This window comes from Balaenoptera physalus, assembly GCF_965194825.1.
Source record: "Balaenoptera physalus genome assembly, chromosome: 1".
Lineage (NCBI taxonomy): Eukaryota > Metazoa > Chordata > Mammalia > Artiodactyla > Balaenopteridae > Balaenoptera > Balaenoptera physalus.
Window position 1 is genome coordinate 138,819,419 of NC_138882.1, and position 17,793 is coordinate 138,837,211.

A 17,793-nucleotide genomic window follows, 5' to 3' on the forward strand; every position below is an offset into this window, starting at 1 on the left:
GAATGTCAGATAGTAACAACAATAACACCATCATTTCATTCATTCGTTCTTTTGTTCAATACGCCTCAAGTACCAACGAGGTCCCGTGTCCTGTACTAGGAATGAAGGACGTGGGGTTGACTACAATGAGCCTCTGCCTTCAAGGAATTTACTACTGAATGAATGAAGATCATGGTCACAGGCAATTACTGTCCAGAGTATGGTCAAGGACAATGAGAACAGCTTGGGTAGGGGCTCAGGTGAGGGGTTTTTAATAGAGTCAGGATACTATGGCTTGGATGGAGTCTGGAAAGATTTCTCAAAGTTATATGTCTTACATTTGGGTATATTTTTGAAAGACTGAAGCAAAATGATTTGGATCAAGGAAGAATGAACAGATTCCTTTGATGAAATTACAGCTTAAAAAAATCCATGAGATAGAAAAAGTATTGTATTATAGCCCCAACCCAGAGACTCATCCTTCTGAACTGGGCTTGTCACTTTGTGGGCAAAGTTAAGAATTTCAACAGGTACACTGTTTTCTTATTCTTTCTTTAAATGTATGTTTTCCTCTCACTGCTATATTTGGTAGATTTGATGAGTTCACTTTTTTCTTCAGGACTTCTTTCCCCAGCCACCTGGAGTAGGGGTTGGGGGCATTCTGGAATAAGTGGAGATGATGGCTCTCTTTGCTTTGAGATGAATTTGCCCTGATCTCCTGTCTCAGTTTCTCTCTACCATATGGCATCATTTCTCTTGTTCTCCAATTATCACTCTTTCCTCTCAATGTGTCCCCTCTATTGTCTGCAGCCTCAGTTGTTCTGTAGGACTAGCAGAGACCTTATCTGATTTGGTTAGCTCTGTGTTGTGTGCTAGCCCATGCCTGGAGCATAGCAGGGTCTTTAGTTCACTTGCTTATCACTCCTACATAAACCTATTGAATGAATGAATGAGCCTGTGGGGCATCAGAATAAGCTATGATTCCAAGTTACTTATTCTACTTTATTTATTATATTATTCCTGTCTCAACCAACTGTCCTAGGTCCCTTTAACTCTAAAGCTTATCAGAATAACATCTCTTCTTAATGTTAAACAGTCCAAATGTGGCTTATGTAGACTTTGTAAGAGTTGCCTCATTTCACTATGCAGGCAGACAGTAAAATGAGTCACTTATTTTTCCAGACAGAGCAGACACATAACTTACTTCCAGTGGGAAAAGGCCTTGTTAACTTTGGCGACTCCGTGCTTGGATTAATTGGTTGGCCTGGACCCCATATCTCAGGCTGATCTAAAAGAACTGGAAACATAAAAAGAAAATTTCCCAGGGTGAGTTCAAAAAAGAAACGTCCTGACTTTAGAACTTAAAATTTCAATTTAAAGTTGAGTTTCACAAAATTATTCCTGTCTTCCCTCAGTCCTAGCAAATTAATTTAGAGATGTGTTGTTCCTCATTCTTTTCAAGCAGAGAATGGACATAGGAGCAGAGCGTGTGTGTGTGTGTGTGTGCGCGCACGCACACATGCGCGCAGGGGGCGTCTCTGTGTGCACACATAGCTAAATAAAAACTTGCAAAACAGAGCGTCTGCATTCTTTCCTGGTTGGTCACTTAAGGACATTCTAAATGTCAATACATGTACTGGCTCCTTTCTGGCACCCACTTGAAAATCCAGGCATTACTCCCATGGACATTTGTTTTAAGTCGGTTTATTTAAAGTTTGCTATGAATAGGCTTCAAGAATGAAGATGCCTAAATTCTGTACAGTGGTTCCCACCTTTAAAGGATCTTACGGGGTCTTTAAACAATCCTTTTACAGTATCATAAAGAGAAATTAAATTATTCAAAAAATGTTTGGTGAACATATTAAGAGAACCAGAAAAATAAATAAGTCCTTAGGCATCTAAAGAAAATCAGGGCAATTAGGTATTAGGCCTAAGGGCACTGAATCTAATATTTCTTCTATTTTTTTTTTTTGGTTGTTGCTATGGTAACAATGTAATGAACTAGCTCTTCTCAGCACCTATCATGTGCCAGGGTCTGTGTAAGTACTGCTTGTAATTCATTAGGTTGTAAAACAGGCTGGGAGGTCAGTTGGATGTGGATTTGAAGCCAGCCTCTATGCTTACTCTAGGACCTTGGGCAATTCGTGTAACCTCTGAACTTCCCTTCCTTCAGTGTAGAGATAATAAGAGCAATCTCAAAGAGTTACTAAAAGGATTAAAGGAGGTAATGTATATAAATATAATGTATATAAAATACATGTAAAACACTTATCACAAGGCCAGTAGCTATTATGATATATTTTAGTCCTCACCACACCACCATGTGGTTGATATTGAGGAAACCGAAGATTACAGTGATTAAACAACTTGCTCAATGACATACGTGGTGAAAGTAGCAGAGCTAAGATCTGATCCCAGGCGTGCATACCTATCTCCAAAAATATCCACTTTCCTCTCAGGCCTTGTAAACTAGTGATAGAAGAATCAATAAAAAAAGTAAGAGTGAGTAGATAAGAAAAGTAGGTGCAGATATTGGAAGAGCTAGTATGGTCGGTGCAAATGTTGGAACTTTATACAGAATTTCAGGGGCTGAAACCACCTAAAGAACAATCAAGCCAGGCTCATTGACAAGTTCAGGTGTGTATCTCATCTCCACCACAAACCTCAATGATGGTCTTAGCTCTGTTTTGTTTTAACATGAAAGCACACATTCTCCAAAGATGTGATGTAGCATTTGGTTTTTCATAGATTCAGTGTGGGACACCACTTTGATTTTTAAGAACTGTTTTCTATTTTGTCTATCAGGTTTATATAATGTTATGGGATTTTTTAATAGGTAGATTCAAATGCAACAAATCAAACCCCACCTTCAGTCACTACACATGTCTTTATGCCATTAAAAGTGAGACTGATCACAGATCGGTTAATAAGATCACTGAGAACCTCACCGCAGGGCCACCTTTATTGATGGATTCTAAGTTGTAGACATTTAAATCACTGAAGGAGTATTTAGGGATGTTCTTTATACACTTTGCTAACTACATTATTGAAAAATATTCAGCTGTGGCCAGCTGCTAGCTGTCTCCCAGGATCCATTCTCCCTTTCTTCTACAGTTAAAGTTAAGCAGGCCATATGGCACTAAATTCTTTCTGATGGGCTCTGGTTGGAAGTGATGTGTGTCTCTTCCAGGTTTTGCTCTTACAAGAATTGGCAGTGAGTTCCATGGGTCCTCCCCTGCCCCCCCTTTCTTCTGATGGTGAGAGCTGGAGCAGCCCCCTTGCACCCAGAGATGAAGGCCACATGCTAAGGATAGAAGAGCCACCCAACCAGTCCTACATTGTGTACTTCGAGGCTGTTTACATGAAACAGAAATAAAATTCTATCTTGTTTAATTCACTGTACTTTGGAGTCTCTTTGTCACTGTATCTATCTTAGCCTACTCACTATGCTTTCAAGTCTTGTTGTCCTTAACACTTAAATCTAATTTCCTTCACCAACTGGTCTTAGAAAAATCATCTTTGATTGTACATAACCATAGTGGTCTTAAATCAAATGACTTCTATAAAAACATCCCATATTATCAAATATATAGCTGCTGGAGATCCATGCATTGACATAAATACATTTTGGGAATAGATTAGATCCCTTTCATAAAGAGTTTCTTTTATGTCAGCAAGGTATACATTACTCACAGCCATCCAAAAATGGTTAATGTTTAAAAGTTAAAATATTTAATTCTAGGAGTAAATATTTAATAGGTAAACCCAACAATAACAACCAAAATGATATTTCTCCCATAACATTTTATTTCTAAGTTGCTAAATGATTTAAGGTCATTCCTGGGTCTTGAACTTGCAAACAGTGTCTACTGTGTAAGCAATCCAATTGACACCTCCACTGATGAGGCGGACAAGAGAGAAAATGTGGTCAAAGAGGCTATATCACCATGACAGTGCCTATGATGGGGAATTTGAAGGTCTGGTTCCATAATAATGGCTGTTTGGCTAATAGAACACTTGTTCCCCATCCAGTGAGTTGTAGAGATTTGCAGTAATTCTTATTGACCTCTTTTGAAGAGTGAACTTGTTAGCCCTTAGCTACTTCTGGAAGTAAAGTTTCAAATCCTGAAATACTAGAGGTCTGCAAACTAAATTCCCATGCTGAGAGCACACCTAGATCAGAACTATTCTCTCACATGAAGATCTGGTGATATACATTAAAAAATGCCTCAAAACACATTTACTCTAGGTAAGTTATACTTTATTGAAAGGAAAATCAAACCTATAGATATACAGAGTTTTTCCTACCTTCTGTCTTCTGTTCATCAAAAGCTGATTCTAATGGTGGGCCAAAGAGGGGAGCAAGTGCCATGGTGTCATCTGGAGGTTTTCTGCTGAATCACACACATTACAGCAAAACATAGAGAAAGGAAATATTAATGTTAAAAAAGATATAAAGCTTTCAAATATTTTCCACAGTAAGGCCGATGTATGTGTGTGCACTTATGTACATACATATGTATGTACTCAAGCTCCCGAGGGGCTAAAAAGTATATTTATGAAGAGGTCAAATGTATATGGACAAAAGGATCAGTAGGAGGTAAGATCCCTCCTTCTCAATGGGGGACCAAGGGGCTGGTCCAACAGAAATAAGATGAAGAGAGAAACTCTTTCAGAGCATCTGAGTCTCTATACCTAGAAGAGATTACTAAAGATAACAGTTTATTGCAAAGCACCTTCTTCTCTTAAGATCTCAAAAACCATTTATATCTGTCTTCACCGCATCTCTGTGTTGTAGTTAATGTGGGTTTATGATTAGTGAAAGTCAGGCACAGGGAAGTTAAAAAACAAGGCACCAGGAAGTTTGTGTTTGAATAAGAAACTGAGTCTACCAGCCTCTAACTTCCATCCTCCCCCGACCACCCCACACAGTTGACTAATTATAACTTCCTAATACCTTAATACTGCACATTAGATAAAGAAGAGCATTGAGAAATCAGGGGGGAAAGATGGGTAGTAAGTTAGACGCTCATCCTTTCTACTAATTATTACTTAAACTGATTATTAAAGAAAAGCTGCATAATTATCTCCATTTCTTCCCCAGACCTGATTCCCTTCATTGCTCCTGATGAGTTCCGTGTGTGTTGGGGGATAAGAGGTGAAGAGGAGAGGGGAGGGGTTAGAGAAGGAGGGAAAGTTAAAAGGATCCAGCATTTAGATAGAAATAGGAGTCTTTGGGGGAAACATTGCTTATGTGCACAATACTTACTTATCCCAAGGATTACACAGTGTAAAACACAATGCTTTGCCAAAAACAAAAAACAAAATAGAAGATTCCTTTGGTGTGTGGCAGGTAGAATGTATCACAAAACTGTAGCCAGCTAAACAGTCTACTCTTTGTAAGGCAATATAATCATATTTCAGGTCAGCATTCCAGACACCAAATGACGCCTTCACGTAGACCTTTAACCCTCTCATTAGTGAGGGGCTCCATATTCTGATAGATGTTACTTTAGATGACTACAGAGTACTTTCCTAAAGGTCTCCCTCAGGCTGCACATAGGAGAAATGATAACATATTTGAAACTGCTGTGACGTACACAGATGGGCAGGCCCTTTGTTATTAGATGATGAGACTTTAGCCCAAAGGAGATTTGTTTCATTGTTAACAGTGCATGATGCCTTGCATAAAACACAACTAGTGTCTTTCATGCTCACCTTATGAGTTCTGGAGTTGGTGTGGAACGCCTGGGTCTCGCTACTTCTTCACCTGATGCACAGGACAAAGGGAATTTTTAGGCATATTTTTACCATTTTTTTTCTTTTATGTCTTATGAGCTATGTTTGGAAACACTTAGAGATTTAAGTCCCATCAATAGGCAACTCCATGTGAAAACATTGCAAAACAAACCCAGAAAACAAACCCTCTCCCCTGGCAATGCAACAGCCATATATTAGGCATATGTAGTAGCATTTTCTTTGGCATTTATAAAACTAATTAACCAGGGAATTACCATGATAAGCCAGCAAATGGAAGATGTGTACACTGTAGAGCTTAGTGGAATAGCACACCATTCTTTGAATGCCTGCTGCCTTGATCAGTTCTGCTTCTCAATTACCATAGGAGAATACTAAGCCAGGCCATATGTACATAGTGCATGAATCCAGCATTCTCTGCCTGTTCTTTTCTTGAAATGCCAAGAAAATGTTTTACCTTTAACTAGGAACCATTCATTTAAAATTTCCTAGAATGTGCTGTTTGCAGCAGAAGAAAATCATGCCACATGTATATTATAACCTATTTCATATCGCTTTGGTTTACTAAGATTTTCACATCAAATAACACAAAAATGGGTAAGTTGCATCTACCTTCAGTTCCTTCAGCCCTCCTCCTCTCCCTACCCCAATCAGCAAACACACACTTGATTAAATTCATTTCTAAAGTCAAATGATACAGTAAGAGTTGACAAATATAGGAAGAAAATAGCAATGTTTACCCAAAAACATATTCACTTTCAGGATCTAAACATTAGTCATTCAGAACCCACTGAGCCCTTTTATCATTACAAGATTTCTTTTATCATTACAAGATTTCTTTGCTGTAAGAGTAAGACATTTGTAAGCCTTAAAAATCAAGCCCAAGAGTGTATAAGTCAAATGTATATATGCTCCAAGATCCAAGGAACTGTTCCTTCTTTTAAATCGTACTCTATTTCTGGTAGCTAAGATATACTTACTGGATAAGTTCCTTTTAATTGCACCCTAGAATTAGAAATAGACACTATAAGGTTTAAGACCACATATATGTTATGTACAATATGTATATTTCTGTCATTGCAATTAAACTGAACTCAAAGAAATGCAGTTGGGGAAAAATGAATTTTTTCTCAGAATTGCATTCAAGTTGGAAATTGTAGACACACACATATAAATCAATTTTTCATTTTACTCAAAGATTACAGAGAGGAAAGAGAGTAAATAATAAGTCTTCCAAACCAGAAAAAAACCCTTACCTGGGTAGATTTGGTAAATTAAAGCAAATATTGAATAGTCTATTAAAAAAAAAAAACCTTGAAATCTAGCAGACAAGAAAGTAAATCCATGTTTAACTTATGTTTGATGTTTAAAAATTACAGACTGTATGAGGAGTACTCTCTGCTCTTATCAGATGGGGTCCATAAGTTGCTTGTAGAAACAGTCATTAGTTTACGAATGCAATTTTTAAAGATACACGTGGAAAATGTTAAAAAGAAGGAAAACTTGAAGGCATTACCACTGAGTGGGCTGTTCTATTCAGGGAACCAGAGAATTCCATTCTTTCCCACCCGCCCTCCCTACCCCAATTTCTTTCACTTGCCTGCCATGGGGGCAACAACCTATCAGTTGGGTATCAATTGGGTGCCATTCCTTTAGCTCAAGGCACTGTGATTCTATAGGAATGACAATTTCCCTGGCAGGAATAATCTGAGAAGGTCATTTTCAGATTTATAAGGCCCTAGGAGAAAATTATTTTGATAACAGAGGATTGATTCAAGTTTTGGTTCAATACTGCTGTGAAAGGTCCTTAGCATGTGATGCTTCCAGAAAAGCAGACCACTAGAAGCGTGGCCTCATAAGATGGGACATGGCTTGGCAGGGCCTCCTTAGGAGAATGACAGGGGCAGAGTTCAGGTTGGGGAAGTGGAAGTATAAGAAAGTTTTCAAAAGGCTATGACTATGAGTTTGGTGGGTGGTAACCAAACACATTTTTTTCTACTTTCCTACTTTGGTGAAGGCTCAACATGGTGGTCACAGATGTTTTCTTCTCTCAAATGATAACATAAACAACTCAGGACAAGATGTAGCAGCTCTGTAACAGACCTATAAGAAGGTTCTTTCCCTCTTTCCTAAGGATTTATCAGAATTTTGTCTCATTTTGAACTCATTTACAATAGAGGAGCAGTTTCAGACTGAATAAGGATCCGCTAGATGTTTTTTAGTGACTTGCATGTATGTGCTATATAGAGATTATTATTAATACATTATTAGTAAAAACTTTTTAATAAATATTTTATTTACTTTAATAGATCAACACTTTAAATCAGTATGTTTAAGTTAACATGCTCATTTAAATTAATAAATATTTAAAACAAATATGATCATTTAAATCAGTTATGGTCATTATAGGAGTTTTGATGTGGGTTGGATTTTGGAAAATAAGACTCTGTAGACTAAATAATAAGAGAACAAATTGTTCAAATGGAGTTAAAATGTTTTTCTAGGTTGGAGAGCCTCAGATTGCCAGATTTTTATTAATAAAGTCTGAAGGAAAAGGTCAGGTGGAGGCTTTAGGTCCAAGTAGTCAATCACGAGGTTGACACTGAGGGAATAGGACCTACCTAGTATAGTGAGACCTGAAATTCAGGAGTTAGGGGACCCCAGAAGCTGTATTGAAGACCTTTTGGTCTCTGTCTTACCCCTTTATTTATAATGTAATATTCATGAAACCAAGAAAGATACAAAGCTTCTTTGGTGTTCATTGGTATTCATCATTTCCTGGTGTATCAATTCATTTGATAGATGTTTATTGTTGAGAGGCACTAGACAAGAAGCCTCTGTAATATTTTATTAAATATTCCGTATGAATGAACAATCATCAGTGAAGAGGAAGCAAGACATGGCAGAAATATGCAAGAAAACTGTTGTTTAGAAATTAGAAAGAATAAAATCATATCAATTTAGAAAGGAACAGATGTTCAAACAATAAGCAGGAAACCATCAGCAACAGAAAAGAAAGTCCCATTGTCCCATGATCCGGCATACAGATCTTTGATGCCCTTGCTGTCAAAACAGGACAACTCTAGAACAAGGTTAAGGTGATGTCGACCACATAAAGCACATTCAGGAAAAAAGCCTATTGAATCCTGAAACCTTTTCCTCCCCAAGTGACCACATTTTCCTCCTTTCAAGGACTGTCTTTATAGATGGACTGTGAATAGACTTCCTGCATTTTGCCTTAGTTAATTCACTCTTTTTCTTTTTTTAAAAAAAGGAGTAACTTGTCATAATCTGAGCTGTGACCCCACTGCTGGATTGGAATCAGCCACATATGCCCTGTAGGTGTTATCTTTGATCATCAACTACATGGCTTAAACAGAGAACCACAGCTTGTCAGCTGGCGCAGAGTATTTGTCTCAAGTAGTAATTGACTGATCAAATTGGCATAGGCCTACTTTCTGACAGCATTGTTTCACTTCCATTTCCTCTCTCAAGGGACTGACTGGGCAGGTAGGGGTCATTTCAAACATAGCAAAGTCTCTTCTTGTTGCCTCAAATTTATCACACTCTCAACCTGAGGAAAATGACAGATTTACTTTGAACAGTGCAAACTAATACTGATTTGCCTTCAGTGAGGAAATATATATGTGACAGCCTAGAAAGACTGACTTGAAAGTATGTCTCTTCCTCCCAAGATAGAAATTATGATGGTGTATGACTGTATATCAGTATACTGAACAATTTGAGCTATGGTCCAGGGACTTACTCATATTAAATTCAGGCTTAAAAACAATGTGGTTTACAAATTCTTTCCTTACTTGCCTTACAGTTTTCTTATTCTTTATTATCACCTTGCTATAAATTTCTATGGTGATTTCTGGACAATCTCCAGCCCTTGTACACACACACACACACACACACACACACACACACACCACGTTTTTTACATTTAGCACTAGGAGTTGGGGTACCTATGTATTAGTTTAATTTGTTATGGAAAAGTGCTCTGATGATCCTAAAACATGCTCTTGACACATATAAGACCAGAGACTTTCAGCCACTAAACCTAATTCATCTGCCTCGTTCATACTGGGTTATCATAAATTTAACAAGAAGCCAACCTGGCCACCTTGCCTAGGCAAGAATTATCTCTATACATGTTTAAGGTAAAAATGTTGAGGATTCTTACCGGGCTGCGCCTCTGTGATCAGCAAAAAGGAAGAGAGAACAGACACCTAGTCAGAGAATGATGGATCAGTCAACAGGCTTGGGTAATAGAAGATTTCATAAACAGCCAACTAAACAGACACTCCAGGTAATCAGGCCAAAGGAAGACAGGCAGTCATTGTGTTTGTGGCTTATTTAAACCATAATGAGGTTTTGGAGAACCTGAAGGAGAATCTATCCATTGCATAATATAGATTTGCTAATGGGGATGTACTAGTTTCAGTTATGTGTACATACAGACAAAGCAGGAACATACCAGAAAACTTTACTGATAGATTTAAATGTCTTGTCACATGGAGTTTTTCTTCATATTGTTTGAGGAGGGGAGTTTTAGAGACTGGGTAGTACAGAGAAAACTGTTTCCCCACACAAAAGGGTGTTAGCAAACATCATAGACATGATGCATTTCCCACATAATTCAGGCTGTAATCGGAGCCTCCAAAAATCAGAGAACAGGATTAGAGACACCTCTTCTTTGCCTGGCCCTTCTCTTTAGTGTTCTGTGGAATGAGTGCGGATGAGGACTTTTTTAAAGTATATGTTCTTGGCCTGGTGTGATTTGGGCAGCCTCTACCAAAGGGTAGAATGTGGTGGGGAAGATGAGGATATCCTGACAAGCACAGGTGGGAATGATGAAAACTGTCCAGCACCAATAAAACACTGGTGGACCAGATGATGCCTGGAAAAACACCACATGCTGACCTATGACTTTTTTCTTTCACTCCTCAAACCTTGATCATGGCTGCTATCAATTTACCCCAGCAATCTCTGGTTGCTCTCCCTCTTTCGGATTTTTCTGTACTAACAAGAGTGACTGTGATGTGAGCAGGGAAAGAGCTGTTGCTCAGTTTCACTTTCAGGATATGGGCTAGCCTGTGAATTCACCAGAGGCTACCTGGGACCCAGTATCGGCCAAATTCCAAAATCCAAGCAAGAACCACAAGCACAAAAGTATCTAGAAGGTTGCTTAAATGAAAAAGATGATTCTACTCTCCATAACACAGACAAGAAATAAAAACCTATAGTCTTTTATACCTACTCCAGTTGATTTTACTTGTAATATTTTAGACTTTATTATTTGCCATATTTTTCCAGTTCTGTTCCATACTGATCCCATCTTTCTTATAAATCTGTCTATATGCATGGATGCAATTTAAATGAAATTAGAAAAAAGGACACATTAATATGTATTTCTGGGCTTACATTCTTTTACTGACGAATTCATACTGTGTTTTGAGAGAAATCCAAGCACTCTTTTATATAAAGATTTAGACTTTATAATTCTTTAATGACCAGGCTAAAGTTCTTCACTAAAGAAGATGTGGGCATTTATGATTTTAGCTTTAATTTCATGTCAAACATTTCCTTCTTAAAAGCAGCATAAAATACAGCAAAGAGGGGATTAAAAGTGACACAATTTCCCCCAAGATGATTATGAGAAATAATGCAAAATAAAATGTGTATTGCAACCATATAGAGGCAGAACCTTAAATTCAATAAGCTTTATTAAGATTATAGAGAACAACACTGTTCAAAATAATTTCAATTATATAAATTCACCCAAATTAAGTCCAGTGAATTAAAAACCTATATATTTTAATCAGTAGTTCCTGTCTGTATTTTTTCTAGTAAAAGATAACATGAAAAAAAGGAACATCAAGGAACATCTGTTGAAATTCATGTAGTCACAGAAGACCCAGCTAAAAGCTATGGAAAGGTCAGACCCAGAAAACCTCAAGGTCCATAATTAAAAGTGATCTGAAACCGGCAAAACAAAAGGAATTCCAGAAGTCAAATTGAAGGGCTTTCTATACACTAATTATCACCATTAAGGAGCATAAAGCAGTTGTAGGTTCTGCTGAACACGGACAGCAAAATCATTATCCGCCAGGATGGGAGAGGTTTTCCTTTTAAAAATTTTACTTTACTCTTTCTCCTGTCATTTCCCAGGAACTTTGAGGCCTTTAGCATTCTATCTTTGTTCTACCAATGTATAGAATTTGCTTCAAACGTGGAAGGAAACATTCAGTATCTGATCTTGATATATTCTGTAAGCTGTGCACTCTCCATGTTAAATCACAAACTCAAAAGCTTGCAGGGCAAGGAGCAGGGGTGCTGTGCACGAGGGAATGAGAGTTTCACAAAGCTTTGGTGAAATGGCCACAACTCAGGGGCACCGTGCTTGCAGCACAAAAATATGGGCCTAATGCTGCCAGATCTTCAGAGTTGTCAGAGAAGACGCATATCTTGATTTTTTTTTTTTAACTTCAAAGATTCTGGTTTTTAAATGGCGTTAAAATTGTTTTTAACTGCAGAACCAAACAAAACATCTGTTCAGTTGTTCAGAATCTGCAGGTGGCCGATTTGTCTCTGATTGCAGACATTTGTATCACACATAATAAGCTCTCAGCAAGTTTTTAAAAATCTACTGTTATTATAATTTCACCTGATTACTCAAACAGGGACTTTGCAATTGGTCTATTTGTTTTCTGAACAAATTTCTTGTGTTCCTAATTAAACATTAATTGCTCAATTCCTTGACTTCTCTTGACCTTCTGACGCATTCTGGAGAAGGTATTGAAAAACATTTTATTTTCCCCTCTACTTTTATTTTGATGTTCAACTTAGAGATAAGTCTTAGTTTGTATTTTGAGGCTATTTTCAAAGTGTGTATACATTACTAAGTTATGATTTGGTCACTAGAATGAAGATCTTTGGTCAGAACATTTTGCATTTCTAAAATTTATATAATTGGCTATATGAATATGCCTTCCTAAAAGAAAATACTTCAGTAAATGTCCTCACAGCACCCACAGTGTCCTTACCCCACACCAGCTTTGTTTTGTTATTTTTCTGCACAAAAGGATTAATTTAAATTCAGCTAAGTAGGCTAACTTAGTCTTTGCCAATGCGGGTGAGTGTTTTAAGATATTTATAAAAAGAAGTAACCAAACACAATCTGTCCAGCTTGTCAAAATCACTAAATAACCAACCTCAGGTTTTGAAGCTTTACAACATCCTCATTTGCTAAAATTCAGTGCTATAGGGAAACAGAGGAAAATACGTGTAAAGCCACAAAGCACCAAACAAATATTATTTTTATACAGTCTAGTCATAGCAAATTCAGTCATTCATGGTAGTGAATTTTCTAGGAAAGAATTAGAATATATGATGATTATGTTTATTATTATGGTCCTAACCAGTTTCTTATTTGCTTTCAAATGCTTCAGGGTGAAGATAATCTATCATCTGGCAAGCACCTATTTGATGTCCCCACCCCCGCCAACTGTTGTGTGTGTCTATATTTAAATTTGTTCCCATATCTGTTACAAGTCAGATGACTGTGAATGCCTGCCAGGTCCAGTAGGACTTGGTAGAGATGAGCTTCTGAAATTCCATTTAGGAAGAGACACAAAGAGCCTACTACTAACCAAGATATCACTAAAAGTTGACTGGTTTGAACATCAACAACATGGGCATTGCCAAAGAAAAACGAGGCGGGGGAGCAGGAGAAGGACTCATCCTTAAAGGCACAGCTAACAATGCAAAGGAGTGCTTGTAGTTGAAATTGCTGTAAGAACAACAGGAGGAAAACCAATGAGGAACAAAGAGTTTTTAAAGCACCGCGGATACATTTCAGACTACTTAGTCCTGTCAGTATTTGAAGTGGCCAAATCTGGATAATTCAGAGAAAGATTCAGGGTCAAAGAGAATAAATGAAATTGGCAAAATACTGTTGACTGAGAAAAAAATGCACAATGTGAGAATTGTGAGTTAAGTTTTATTTGGGGCAAAGTGAGGACTATAGCTCGGGAGACAGCATTTCAGAAAGCTCTGAGAAACTGCTCCAAAGAGGTAGGGGGGCAGGTCAGTACACATGTGATTTTGGTGAAGGGGGAGTACATGCAATCAAGCACATATTTTTTTGCAAAAGGCTGCTGCTAGTCATGAGGAGCAGACATCACCATGAAGGATTTTAGTGCTTTTCTAGATATGAAGAGATGCAACAATTGGGCTCAAAAAATCTTCTCCTGAAAATATCTAACCATCTGAAGTTCTGCCAGTTTTTCCCAGAGCACAGATTGCCTCATTCCTGATCTCCACTCTGAACTCCTTTCAGGGAGTGTTGAAGGTCAGCAGCTGCAGTGGCTCATAATTTAATCCTCGTAGAGGTAGATGGAAAGTTCCAATTTATAGCTGGCAATACAAAGAAAGGTTGCTGAAGCGCACCAACGATATGTATGTCACATAGCATGTGACACAGAGTTGATTTGCAGTTACACAGAAGTGGGCCATTCAATTTAATAATAATAATAATTATAACTGTACTAATTTTATTTTTGGAAGCAACGTCATTGGGTCCATGTTTTGACAAATTGTAATATTTTGATTCTGTCTTTTGTTCTTCCTGTGTCTTCTGTTCTTCCTTCCTCAAATCACATGGAATTGCTACCAGTACCTTTCCTGCATGTGGTACAGAGACGGCCAGGCTTGGGTCAATGGGCAGGATGGGAGGTTTAGCAATTATTACAGCATCCACTTAGGTGAGGTCAACAGACAACCAACTACTTCTCGGTGTGTGTTAACATGGAAACACAATATTTTCATATTTTCCACTGGAGAGGTCACGTGTGTCAGCCATGCATCAGCATTCTGGGAACATGTTCCCATAAACTAGGCAGCTGAGACAAGAACAGTGCATTTTTTTTTTTTTTTTTTTTTTTTTTAGTAGATCTGTTTCATTGTTGCTCTTAAAAAAAAAAGAAAAAAAAAGATGTAGGTACATCCTAAGAGATCTGTACTGCCACTGAAAATCACCCTGGTGGTAAAAAGGACCATGTAAGAGGTGATTTGCACTTTATAAAGATCTTCTTTTTCTGTCTCTGACAACTCCAGAAGGGGATAATTTTTCATATTAATTGAAAAAAAAAAAGAAGAAAACAAGACAACTTCCCTTTCCTAGGCCAGCTTCACAAGCATCACTCAGGATGCTATCATGTTGTACATTCAAAAAAAAATTTAACAAACAAACAAACAAAAAATTAACAAAAAAATGTTTGCCTAGCTCATGGTAAATATATGTAGCTTGACTAACCCAAGTGGAAGCTACAATAAATGAAACTTAATACTAAAATATTTGAACATATGCCTGTGATTGAGGCAGAGGTGAATCTTTACAAAATTACCCTGTGGCCCTTAATAACAGGTTTGGAAAATCACTTAGCAACCAGCTTCCTTTTATCCCCGTGGGGCATAATTAGACTGTGTCCTGGTTCATAAAGGTTTGTTTTTAAAATTCAGAATCTTGTTTAGGTGTTAAACACAGTCAGTCATTAGATATGCAGATGATGAAAATGAACAGAATAAACAACGTTTGGCCAAGATGTAGAAAGGATTTGTTGTTTCTTACCGGACTTTTCCTCTAAAAGCGTAGGCATGAGGAGGAAAAATAAAGAGAAAATGAAAGAGGTGAAATGTATATTCAAGAAGATACCACTCAAGGCTCAGAATAACCTTACTTAAAGCAGCTCTCTAAGGCATGGCTTTTATAAATGCTTCCTGTGGATGTGTGATATAGTCATACCCAGGCTGCCGGCTTTATACCACCCCAAAACATGCCGCTTGGCCATATTGATTGTTTTGAGCTGTAGGCACTTGAAAACAGCAAAATCAGGAGAGGCTTTCTCTGAACAACCCTAATCTGCCTAAAGACAAATTTTCCAAAAGGAACTCAATTGTCATAAGGGTTTCACCAACCAGGAAGGACTGACTCATCATAGGAGCCGACACCAGAAATCGACATCATATCCAGACAAACTCTGTCACAAACTATCATATTTCTCATCTATGCTTCCAAGGTTCCATTCATCTTCCCTAAATTACTCTCCCCTAAGAAGCCTCCAACCCTCTCCCTTTTCCCTGTTAAGATGGTATTTAATCCTGAATTCTGAAGCCACCTCTTTGAGTTACTCGTTTTTCCTGAGTGTTTGCCAGGTATACAAGAAATAGACATGTTAATAAACTTATGTTCGTTTTCCTCTTGTTAATTCTGTCTTTTTGCTGAAGAGTCCCAGCTGAAAACCTAAGACGTGTTGAGGTAGTTTTGCCTCCTGTCCAAGTTCAAGCGATAGAGGACATAGGTGTGGCCTCCATTTGAGCACATTCTAAGCTCTCTTTTGAATGGTTTACTTTTATCAAATAGTTTTGTACTTTCAAAATAGAGAATTATGCTTTGTAATATTGAAAGGAGTGGGAAAATTCCATGAATGCATTGCAGCCAAGCATGAAACTAAAATGTGAGATTTTCCCCAAATTCTAATCTTGTCAGGGAACCTGGTACCTAGTATCTTCTCCCAAGATACTCTGGCTAGAACCATCAGTTTTTCCATCCCATCCTTCATTTGTCCCCACCCCTCATTGGGCAATGACAAATTATTTTCCTGGTGAGTGGTCCCTGGCTCCTGGGATTGCTCTTTTCTTTCCTCCACAACTGTCTTAATGAGGGCTTCATTGCTTGCTGACAGTAGTATTCCGCCAACCTCCTCCATATTTCATCTCCTAAATCCATCCTTTGTACCATCCCTAGAAATGTTTTCCAAAAATAGTGGAGTCAATGTATTACTCTGCCCTGCAAAAACCTCCCTATTATTCAGAAAATAGAATGCAACCTCCATTCTGTAATTTAATGCCTTCGTGATGGGCTTCAGCTTACCTTCACTCCCTCATCTTCCACTGTTGTCTGTATGAAGCCTACACTTAGCTGCAGACGCTCCTTCTCGTCTCCTGAACTTGTAGTACACTCACACTTCCCTGCCTTCTACTCAAGCTGCTTCTTCAGCCTTGATGCCTTTTCCCTCCCTCTCAATTACCATCTTACTTATTCTTCAAGGCCAGTAATATTTCCTCTATGAGGGCCTTCCCCAAGGGCCTTTCCAATTAGAATAAATTGTTCTCTGGCATTTATCAGCCTCAGAGAAAACAGAGATACATACGACTAGTATATATTTTTGCAGTTCTTATTTTGTTCTGTATTATTTAGATGTCTCCATTCGATTATTAGCTCCCAGTAATGGCTATGAACGGCCTCTGTCTAGCCCCAAACAGAGTGCAAGTCACACAGTAGGCACTCAAAGCATGTTTATGAATTTTATTTTTGTGGTCATTAAAACATTATACAAATGTTTGAAGCACAGTGTCTTTTAAAATATAGAAAGATGAATTGCTCTCTGAAATAAGGCTGAATTGTATGTAATATATAGCCCAAGGGATATGGCCCCAGTTGTAATAGTTCCTTCACCAGCTTCTATAAATGTTTCACTTAGCTCCTATTTAACTGTTGATCTCTCTGGCCATTAGTGACCTCAGGGGCTGATATATGTTACCAAGGCTCCAAGGAAGTGGCACAGCTTTGCACAAACATTGGTGTAGAGCTATGTGATCAGCTCTCAATGTTCTCCTATAGCAAAAAGAAAACTAGTGTTTCAGCATAACTGAGGATCAAGATAGGGCCCACATCCTAGGTGCTGCTTTCAGACCCAGGCCCTTGCTAAGCAGCACAGAAAAATGAAAATTATTAACGTCCAGGTCCTCGATTTACAAATAGAAAGAATTTTGGGGTTAAAATCAAATAGCTTCAAAGAAGTTGTCATGGAAGGAAGTGCAAAAGTTCTTATATATTCAAATTAGCTTAACCCCTTATTTTCTGCTTGCTTTTGCGCAAGACATACTGTTCCTCAGTTCCATAGTTTGTAAAGTAGGGATGATTGCTATCTTATAGAACAGTTGTGAGGATTAAAAGATATGGATGACAGTGACAGGTAACATTCACTG

The 17,793-nt window shown here is 38.0% G+C and overlaps 1 protein-coding gene across 24 annotated transcripts in view; it reads right to left on the reverse strand.

The window, feature by feature from the left end:
* The window catches only part of SGIP1 (SH3GL interacting endocytic adaptor 1), a 229,919-nt gene that overhangs the window by 78,569 nt on the left and 133,557 nt on the right, over window positions 1–17,793 (reverse strand). For 23 of the 24 annotated variants that reach the window (XM_082419352.1, XM_082419353.1, XM_082419357.1 and 20 more), the window contains 4 exons: window positions 6,717–6,741; window positions 5,698–5,749; window positions 4,288–4,373; window positions 1,184–1,276 (listed from right to left, as the gene is read on the reverse strand). In XM_082419352.1, the coding sequence (XP_082275478.1) occupies window positions 1,184–1,276; window positions 4,288–4,373; window positions 5,698–5,749; window positions 6,717–6,741 (256 nt within the window). The remainder of the gene's footprint in view (window positions 1–1,183; window positions 1,277–4,287; window positions 4,374–5,697; window positions 5,750–6,716; window positions 6,742–17,793) is intronic. The other variant, XM_082419358.1, reaches the window with a different exon arrangement.